Source organism: Urtica dioica, chromosome 10 (assembly GCF_054948205.1).
Source record: "Urtica dioica subsp. dioica isolate 48M chromosome 10, U.dioica_male_clone48M_v1_H2, whole genome shotgun sequence".
Classification (NCBI taxonomy): Eukaryota; Viridiplantae; Streptophyta; class Magnoliopsida; order Rosales; family Urticaceae; genus Urtica; species Urtica dioica.
The window spans coordinates 18,690,540-18,701,703 of NC_142765.1; the positions used below are offsets into that span (position 1 = coordinate 18,690,540).

The 11,164-nt window shown below is 33.8% G+C and overlaps 1 protein-coding gene across 1 annotated transcript; it reads left to right on the top strand.

Moving 5' to 3' along the window:
* The first annotated feature begins 7,956 nt into the window (after positions 1–7,956).
* On the top strand, positions 7,957–10,098 carry LOC149383730 (transcription factor MYB35-like). The gene is made up of 3 exons (XM_089627898.1): positions 7,957–8,086; positions 8,171–8,315; positions 9,352–10,098. Exons 1-3 carry the CDS (start codon positions 7,957–7,959, stop codon positions 10,022–10,024), a joined length of 948 nt encoding a protein of 315 aa, XP_089484024.1. The 3' UTR covers positions 10,025–10,098.
* The last annotated feature ends 1,066 nt before the right edge of the window (positions 10,099–11,164 follow it).

Here is an 11,164-nt window from a genome sequence, read left to right on the forward strand (position 1 = left end):
TCAATAGTAAGCCTTGAGCAATTTTATACAAAAAAATATTTACTAAAAAATCAGTCTCCTTTGTAGAAGAAATAACATAAATGATGAGGTTGACGACGAGTTTTGAGTCTGATTCTATGTAACAGCAATTATCTACCCCAAGTATTTTCAGCCTGACCAATTGGACTTAAATTTTTTCCCTCACACTCTTCGATTTCTCTCTCCAAAATCTAAAGAAGAGATTAGACCCCCCACTTCACCATTATCAATCGGATTAATATTGAACGTCGAAAGAGTCGTTGAATGAAAATTTTTTGCGTCTTTGTAGCTCATTTTTTTCTCTACGACAAAATTACTTTCTGACTAGACGAAGCTACTTGGTTTGAGCATGTCACCAATCCTCGGTCTCATATATAGTAGACTATTCATAAAAAAAATAATGAGATTAATTATACATATATTTTACGTTGTTAGTATAATATCTGCTCTAAAGTTTAGAGATTTCTTTTACATAATACATTTAGCGATTAAGTTGACCAAAACTCAAATTTAAAGATAAAAAGTGGATCTACTCATATTCCTTGATGGGGATCTATAACGCGAATTTGCCTCAGATTCCCAATTCAAAATAAGCGAATGAGTATAATGGACAAAATAAACGGTCATTTATTCAAACAATCAGAAAAAGAAATGTCGTCAGCTTCTCTCACTATACACACTAAATACTTACTCTCAAATGAATTGGGCTTAGCGATTCTCCTCTGTTATTTTACTTAATTTATAGAAGATTGCATTAAGCATGATTAGACTGGGCCAATACGAGCTTGTAGCTTTTGTGGTATATTAAATTAAAATATATTTGAGGGTCACAACGATTTGAATTCGCTGGTGCCACATGTTTCCGATACGTGGAAAAGCAACAAAACAGGTGTATCTGCGTGGGACTAGATTCCCATTAACTCTCATTCCACAACAATAAATAGTAAGGAAAAACCCCTATATGCAATATATCCATACTTGCATCAAATTGCAAAGACCCCTATCTGCAAATATATTAAAGGGAAGAAGAACAAAAAAAAAAAAAAAACAAACATTTTTATCTTAAGTTTGGTTGGCATGAAGAATCTGCTTCCCCTATTCTTGACCTGTCTCTAAGTGTCTCCAGTGAATCTGGGTTGGGTTAAGTTATAACTTATAAACTTGCTTTCTCAGAATGTCTTTCGTCTTAATTGGACACGTGTCGTCCATACAAAGCCCTTGCTATGAATAGAATGTAAATATATTCAACTAAAATAATAATCACTTTGTTCATATGTAAGACGTACGACAAATATATGTTTATATTTTGAATAGCTCGATTGCTCGTATTAAAAATTTATAGTTTAGGAATAATGAGCTGCCTAAAAGTTGTACCGTATGTTCTGGCTGTTAATGACTTTTATTGATTAATTTGATCAGCTCTTTAAATCGTAACAGGTAGTCAACGAATTTCGATTTCAATATTCTCGAACTACGATTGGTGGTCAGAAATTTGTATGAGTTTTTATTGCGAAAAAAGTTTTTCCACTTGACTCTCTTGAAAGGAAAGACTTTTAAATACATTATTTGTAAACGAGCGTCATCAATATTATTCCGATTCTTAAATGTTGTGTCGTTAAAAGTAAATTTTATTCAAGAGTTTCTTTATATGGATGTTGACGTGCATATTTTTGGCCTCACAATTTTCCATGCACGGATCATTGAAAGAGAAAAATATGTCCAATCAAATTATTTTTTCTTTCGGTTTTTCCTTTCTATTTTCCATCTCCTCGTGAATTAGGTCAATATTAATTAATGAAATTAATTTATATAAATATTTGTGAAATTTGTTATCACTAGCATATTTTGCACTTCTTATTAAAGAAATAGTCAAAGTTTCATTTAATTAAGAAAATAGCTTATTTTTTCTTAACAGACAATTATAACATTCACAAATCAGTTAATTAATTAACAGACCGAATTGAGTTAGGTTAATTAATTAACTGAATGTTTAGATTGAAAATTCACAAAAAAATTACAAAAATCAGGACTCATTTTGGATCCGTAGAGCTTCTAATGTTATGGTTCATTGACTGTGGTTTCTGTGGTACGAATGAGGTATCGGTCTCTGTCTGTGTATCATACTGAATAAGTCTAGAGTTTGATGAAAATACAAACATTTAAAGGTATCTTGGGTCAGTGTGTAATTATGCGAAATTAATTTGTGGACAAACAAATTTACCATCATAACAAAAATAAAAAGAATAATATAAAAGTAAATAATAGTATAAGCTGTTATTGTTGGAATTGATCTATGGTTAAGAAAAGATTTAACGCTTCGAGCAAGCGGCGGAATTTAAAAATTTTCTTTAAAACAAGTAAAATGTTTTTACTAACCTAGACAAAGAGCAAGTACATATAAATAAAACTATAAGTGAGCATTATATGTTTACTAACCTTTGAGAAGCTTGAACGTTGAGAAGCCTTAGGATGGTTGAAACGTTCGTCTCCCTTCGCAGCACGTCTCTCTTCTTTCCTCGGGAACTCGAGCAACCATGAAAGTTTTTATCACAATAATGACTCGAGAAAGAAAGGAATTAGTGTGTGGGCAATTTTAAACACGACGACTCGAGAGCAAGTCTCAAAGTCGAAGAGCTAAAACACTAGGTCAAATGTGGACCTAGGTGCCAAAACAAAAACGAAAAGAACTTAGAGAGAGAGAGAGAGAGAGAGAGAGGGAGAGGGGGCGGCCAAGTGTTGCAGAGAGAGAAGTTGTCAATCTCTAAAACTTTTGAATGAATGAAATGAGAAGAATGAGAGATCTATATATATGAAAAGTTTTACCTTCAATAATGTAGTTTATTCTTCTATAGAATATCACATATTCATGAGGTAATATTTCCTCTTTCTCTTTCTCATTTGGGCGTGTGACTTGAGGCTTCTAGAAGTAAAATTGTTTCCTCTTTTGCTTGCCTTGGCCGCCCATCATACTTTCCTCCTAGAGGAAATTTGTTTCCTCTTTTTCTTTTGGAAAGTATCTTCATACATTAATGCACAAAATAAACTCTCTTTCACACTATGGCATGAACGAAATTCAGCCTTCTTTTCCTAGGGTTGGACGTGCAAGGCTTCTAGAATGGGTTTCTAGATTTTTCTTCATTTGTTCATGACAACATAAGAAAAGCCCATTAAGAATTTTCAAGTAAAATTCCATGAAATGAAATTAATCCTCAAGGCCCAATAAACTCTTCATGGCCGAGTGTTTTAAGTTTTATTTGTCATCACATGACAATGTCAAAAAAAAATTATTGACATTCATTTCGTCCTATGTCTAAAAAAATAAAAATACCCTTTAGACAATTTTCGTAAAACTTGTCTCGTTCTTGTTTTGACTTAGCTTCTAGTTTAACTATTCCTATTCGATATGATTTGTGACAGTTACCTCATGGATCCAAATGAACAAAGCCTGAGCTAAAATACTTGGACTCAAAAGTTCACAAACTTTTTCCAAGTTTAGCTTAATTTCAACTGACTCCACTAAATAGTTGACACTGAGAATCTCTCGGTTCAAATGAATTTATTTTCTACCCAAGAATTCAACTAAATTGTGATGAGTGGATCCACTGAATGTTATCTATGTTTACCCTTCATGAATATCATCAACTAGTCGAGATTTATAAAATTACCATTTTATCCTTCTAGCTGTTATTTCCTCAACTCCTTTATCGCTTGTGAATAAGTTAGAAACAATGTATTGACGAGGAGCTAACAAGTCACATTGTTTCATCCAAAAGAGTCATGACTCAATTTGGACACTGGCCAGTTCATTTATTCACATTCCAAGGAACAAAGCATGATGTGATATACATTGCATTTCAGCAATCTTGTACATGAATTCTGTATCTATGAGATCTTCACAAAGTTACTCATAACATCATAACTTAGTACTTCACCAATAGGTCTTGTTAAGAATCACATAGTGAATCCGAACTCTGACTTTCTCAAATGAGAATACGTAAGCTATGAAATGGCATGTCTCATTTCAGGATTGAGGTAAGCATGATGCAATTCATACGTAGTGACTTCGAGACATAAGAGGTTAAATGGTTTGTTTTTATCTTGTCTCTAGAAGTACACTGGTCAATTCAGTACCTTCGGAAGATACCTAGAAGAACTATAGAGTCTCCAACTCTCAATGTCCCATAACCAGACATCATAGATTCTCCTAACAATCGTATTGAGATCAATAGCCCTTTGATCTTTAGATTGCGAATATATTGTTTTAAGAAAACCATGAAGAGTTTGTTCATGCAAATCTACATTTGTCTCTTCATATGTTGTTAGGTTTGTTTATGGACTAAAGACTAAGGTTTTATCATAAAGCTTCAGACAAGGAATGATGAATGAACGTTTCATCTTTTATTAATAAATAAGCAATTACAAGCAAGAGTTTTCGTGAGACTTTATTACATCAAATGTACATAAGTAAAGACTACAATTCTTCTTTTGGGCACTATTGACAACAGTTATAGGGTCAAAATCAACCCTCGAAAAAAGGCAAAACACGACAGAATGCGAGTAATGTAATTATTCCTCACCGACTAGTCTCCGATCGAGCTTGGGCGAGGCCCAGACAAGCTCCGCAAGGCGCAGGCCCCGCGAGCTTTGAGCGAGGCCCAGTCGGCCAAGATATGCCCCGCGAACCTCGGACGGGGTCCAGCCCGAAGGGCAGGCCCTGCAATCTTCGAGTGAGGCCCAGCCTATCTAGGCAGGCCTCGCGAGCCACATACGAGGCCCAGTCTGCCGAGGCAGGCCTCACGGGCCACTAAAAGCCACGATCACAAGGGCTCACCTAGCAGCCCGAGGCCCGCTGTCCATCACAAATGCCCCACCCACGTATGGCGGCCTCTTTCCCTAGCCTTGCCACCTACGACGAAGCTCAAAAGGTCCAGCGCGAGCCCTCCCCGCAAGGCCCCGTCGAGCATCTTGGAACTTGGGTCATGCACGCCCTCAAGCCATATGCGTGTAAATATGGGCTCATTCTCTATAATCTATAAGTTATTCACTACATTGGAAAGCCCATACTCTCTAATTCTCTCTAAAAATTACTTTAAACGGTTTCGAGCTAAGAGGACGTTCGCTCCATAGTGCACACATTACACCAGTACTAATGTTGAATGTCGGATCACGCGAAGAAGGGAAACATTCCACGTCCCTCTAGTTCACGTTTGTTTCCTCTCACAGGTTACAAGTAGAACACGGCTCCTGATCATCTTTAGAGGTCGGTGATCTCAGGCGTTTGACGACACTAGCCTATGTGCAACTTCAGGGTCCGGCTCTGGGTTGAACCGCTGACGGCTCACTAGTGTTGACCCGATTTCGAGCGTTAACAGGAGCTTAAAAAATATTTCTAACTAGTGTGTAACCAAAATTTGAACTTAGCAAAAATTTGTAATTTTGGTGACCTTTTATGTAGACCAAAAAAATAAAAGTGATTTTAAATCTCACACATAGATACGAGACGAGCCCGAACAAAAAAAATAAGTCATACTTGGATCCACCCAAGCGTACTCATCAAATGGATCCACCCGAGCAGGCGGAGTCGGGATCACCCGAATGAACCTGACTAGAGCTGGAGCCCGATCCACACGGTCCAAATGAGAGACCATTTCAAACTTAATCTTTTAAATATTTGACCTAAATTTTAAATCTCATATAAGGACTGTCTACAATTTCTCTCATTATTTATCGTTTTATTTGTATTTGTTTCTTGATGTTATTCATTTATTATTTATAATTTGAAATTTTAGTTAGGGCTGTTTACAATTTTTAATTAAAAACCGGCATTTGGAGAAATATTTTGTAGCCTGTATGTTTGGAATGAGGATAAAAAAGCTAGTACGTTCGGAAATTTCTTAGTTTTCGAAGAAATCTCTGCCTGAAATGACTATTCCAACCTTGGGCCCATACCATGAAAACCATGTAGCCTAATCCAACTGAAAGTTTTCAGAAGCCCAAGGGATCTTCCAGCGATGTTATGAACTTGATTAAGATGTCGTGTTTTTTTTTCCCCCGTCGAAACAGTGCATGAGATTTTTAATGGGCTGAGTCATTAAGCTCTATTTATTTTGCTCAAATAATTAAGCTCTATTCGTAACATAATGCATCAATCAATTTCTGAAAATCAGCCAATCACAAATGAATAAACCATTAGTTTGTGCAATTATCATCATGACGACGACTTGTGTTACAGCCATTTATAAAGCCGGTCTCCCAAAAAAAAAAAAAAAAAAAAAACTAATCACTTAGTGAAGAACACTTATTCTCTCATGTTATAATGCCCACGCCGGAATAGCTCCACTATGTGGCCATAAAGAATTATTATGTAACAAAAATGTGGAATTTAATTTTATTTATTAGTTTATTTATAGTTTTGATAAATAATGACCCAAATTGTCTCTAAAAAGACAGGATTATCATTGCTAAAATAACGATTGAGGACTGAATTGTCACTAAATAAATAAATAGAGATGGTTCCAACAAGAATTAAGTTTTAATTTTTTAAGACAAAATTAATAATTAACTAATTTTTTAGGACCATGATTCAAATTAAGGTTCCATAGTGTTTTTTTTTTTTTTTTTGAGTAAGGCACTGTCGGCCAGGATTACATGATATATTAGCAATGCAAAGCGCATGTGACACTATCGGCCAAGATTATACAGTAGGTGGTACTATTGGCTAAGATTACATAATTTTTTGAATAAATCTTAGGGGACATGCATTTCTGCATCTCATGGGTGCTTGGACCCATGACCTCTCCGTTGAAGTGTGTGAAATTACCGCTAGACCAAGCTAGCTACCACTAAAGTTCTATAGTTATATAGCCATATAAAAAAATTTAAGTTTGTATAATAGACAACGTTTAGTTAATTATAATTAATTAGTCACTGATTTTATTAATTATAAGTAAATTGATAACTTTGTCCAAAAAATTTCAGCCTATTAATTAAGTTATTTGGATAAAATTATCAATTTAATTGCAATTAATAGAATCAGTGACTCATTAACTATAACGAACAAAATATTGACTATTTATTAAATAATAAATTTGATGTGGCTTAATTGCTCATAAATTTCTTCAAACTATACAGTTTTTTTACCCTGCAATGTTCCATCTGTATATTTTCTCTTTTTTACCCTTTTCAAAGTAGTAATATCACCGCCTTGTTTCTAGTCACCAGTCACAACAAGCTAAATCGTGTGAAAAACTCAAATTCTGGTTACCTCTAGTCACAAATTTTGTTTATGACTTATTAAAGTCTGATTTTTGTGTTTGTTTATTAGTTTAATTGGTTTTTTAGCAGAGGGTTGTTATATATTGCAAGAAGGCTGAAATGAATATTGCATGGTAAATATATTTTCAATCTAGTTGAATAATTTGTTTAAAATATTGACTCTCATCAAACTTGTGATGCATGAAAAATCCATTACAACAAAAAAGTCATTTCTTTCAAGTCACTAAAAGAGTCGACTTATTAATTAAGCTACTTACCTTTAGATTTAATATAGTTTAACCATAATAATCCACCGGATTCAAACCTGATTAATTCAAAATGCTCTTTGGAGCGAACGGCCTTTAATATTCAAAGGAATTTTCAATTGAAAAACGGTTATTTTGAGATGTCAAAATTTGTCATACAAATTTAGTTAAATGGAAGTGAAGTCTCATGCTTTTCTTGCTTCTGGTCTTGTTAAAACCCTTTAACATCTCATAATTTTTCTTTTTCTTCTCTGAATCAAACACGTCTCTCCAGAAGGCAATTTTCAAATCGAGGTTCAAACTATTTATTGATCACAAATAGAGGCAATTTTCAGCTTTTTTTAATCCTACTTCTTTCAATATTGATATTATCAATGTGTGAAATTTGAACACAGATTTAAGAAATTAGGAAGCCAAAATGAAGCCTCCTTGTTGTGACAATTCAAGCATGAAAAGGTGTTTGTGGTCTGAAGATGAAGATTCTAAGATACTTGAATATGTGTCAAAGCATGGAACATCAAAATGGACTTCTGGCTCCAAAAAAGCAGGTTTTCCCTATTTCTCTTTTTTATAACATAGATTGTAATTTAAACCCTAATTTGAGTTGTTGATTTTTTTCTGCTTATTTTTAGGACTCGGAAAATGTGGGAAAAGTTGTAGGCCGAGAAGGACTAATAATAATAATAATAATTGTGCGAAGCCTGATCTCAAGAGCGAGGATTTCACTCCTAAAGAGGAAGACCTTATTATCAAGCTTCATGCAGCCATTGGTAGCAGGTTATATATATATATATATATATATATATATATATATATATATATATATATATATATATTTTTTTTTTTCTTGCAATTTCCATCTCAATTATTGTTTTATCCCTATCTTTGTTAATTCTCTCATCGAGCAAGCTCAAGACATTAGTGATGTCTGGTATCATGCACGTTTTTAGCTTAAATAATCTCGTAGTTATTATGAGTGAAAATATGATCCTGAAATTAATTTTTTGAGCAAAACCGTCATCAATCTATAGAGTTTGTAGCATTTTAATCTGTTTAATGAAGAAGAAAAAAATACATTTTTTTTACATGAATTTTATCAGCCTATGATTTTCATGAGAAAATAATTAAGTTATAATATAATACTACAAAACTTGATAAAAGATACAAAAAATTAGCCAAATAAGCCACCAAAAGTCTAAGAATTGCTAGATAGCCAACTTTTTGTAAGTTTTTTTGTAAATAGTCACCTCAACTTATTTACGACACTCAAAAAGACAAAAATACCTAAAAATATTCCCGTCTATTTTGTTTTTTTTTTTTTTGTCTTTTTGTCTTTTTGAATGCCATAAATAAGTTGAGGTGGTTATTTACAGAAAATTTACAAAAGATCGGTTATTATACAAAATGCTAAGGCAAATGGCTATATAGCTAAAAAAAACCCTAAAAGATATTGTTACAGTAAAATTTCCTTTTTAATGATACTATTCATTTAAAGTATAAATATGATATTTAAGTTTGCAAATATTTTTTAAAATCTCCAAGTGTTGAATTTCATTAAAAAAAAGTGTGATAGTTTTATAGACTATAGGGCTTTAAAATCAATAATTGAGGATTATTTTGTTCAACAAATTATTTTAAGTACCAAAATGTAATTCGCATTATAATTTAGACCAATTGGGGTAGCAATTCTAAAATGTAAATGAACTTGGTTATATAGAAAGAAAAAAAAAATTCTGAAAATAGCTTCACATGTGTTAGTGTGATCATTAGTGCATCTGAAAGTTGTTTGTGTTTATGTGATGTGGGGTTAAAGGTGGTCTATGATAGCCCAACAACTCCAAGGAAGGACAGACAATGATGTGAAGAGCTATTGGAACACCAAGCTCAAGAAGAAGCTCACCGATATGGGAATCGACCCCGTCACTCACAAGCCCTTCTCCCAAATCTTCGCAAGCTACGGAAGTGTTGGTGGGCTCTCCAAGCCCGGTCCGACGAGAATCGGGTCCTTCAACAAAGACTTGAGAAACGCAATGGTCACTCCGAGCCCAACCATGCCAATGCCAATATCTATGATGATGCCGAGCCAAGCTATGGTCTCGCTTGACCTCTTGGCCGAGCTTCAAGCCATCAACATGGTCAAAGACTCCTCGACGAACTACAACAACCCCAATATCGTCTTCATCGCCAACGAGCCTTCTTCGTCGTCCTCTTCGACTTGTTCCTCGGCCGCGCAAGATCTTTGCCACCCCGTGCCTTTCAATTGGAACGAGTTTCTTCTCGAGGACGAGTTTCTTCCCGAGTGTACTCAAGAGCAAAATAATGAGATTGTTATTGGTGAAGTGGTTGACAAAGAGGCTGGTCATCACACTCACTACTCAAGCAATGATGATGAGGCTAGTGATAGCTCTTTTGTGGAGGCTTTGCTGGCCAAAGAGAGTGAGATGTTGATGGAGTTTCCTGATCTCATGGGAGATGGGTTTTACTGATAAATGTCTAATTCAATTTTATTATATGTCGAAATTGAAGGATTAACATTTGGGTTTCATTGTTAATTATGTTTTGAGAGAATAAGGCAAGATTGAGTAGTAAGAATATGCAAGTTGAATTAATATTGCTAAATTATTTAATCTTTGGCTCAGAAAAAAAGTATTGTAGTTCATAAATACTACTGAAAAATTAGATGAAATTATTGTTATTTGGAATATAAAAATTTACAGCAGATAAAGATAATGTGATCATTCATCAATTAATGTATTTATCCAATAATGGCTGGTGCAAATTGACAACATCAGTGTTTTTAGAAGCTGAGTTCTTCTTTCTTGCTGAGTTGAATTTATATTTCTTAATAAGTCTTGCTATTTTCCTCCTGCATATGTCCAACTCTGATCCGAGTTTTCTCACTGTCCAAATAGGCCTGTAGACATAAATCAATCAACTTATGTTAATTATGGCCAAATTAACAAAATAAAAAAAATACATTGAGTATTTCCCTTTAGCTTTCTATAATATTCTGAATATGAAATAATCTTCAATTGGTAATAACATATTTCTAATTCCTTTCTAGGTTTATACGTATTTCTACTATAAGGACGCTCTAGATGTATAGCCCAAACAAACTATGATATTTGTATATAGCCATCCTTTGAGAAAATGATGGAATCTAGCCACACAAAAAAATAAATTTCATTTATTTGTACCCATCTTGCCCTTTAACAAACCGTATATGGAATTGGTATTTACTAGCAGTAATATATAAAAAAAAGAACATTTAATAAACGTGTGTAGTGTAAATTAGTTCCAATTAAAAAAAATAACGCATGTTAATTCTCCCATAATCAAGAAACTATCAGTGTACACGTAACCACAGGGCCGGCTCAAGGCATTTTGAGGCCTAAAGCGAAACTTTGAATAATTGGCCTTTATTTTAAAAAAAATCAATATCAATAATTATAATTTAATGAGAATAACATTGAACAATAATTACTTATTGGATTAAATAACTATTTCATATTACCGAATTAACTCTATTGACATAATAATAATAATAATAAATAAATAAAACTCACACGCACACAAAGCTAATTTAAATATAGAAATAAACACAAGAGGGTGAGTTTTTGAAGTTT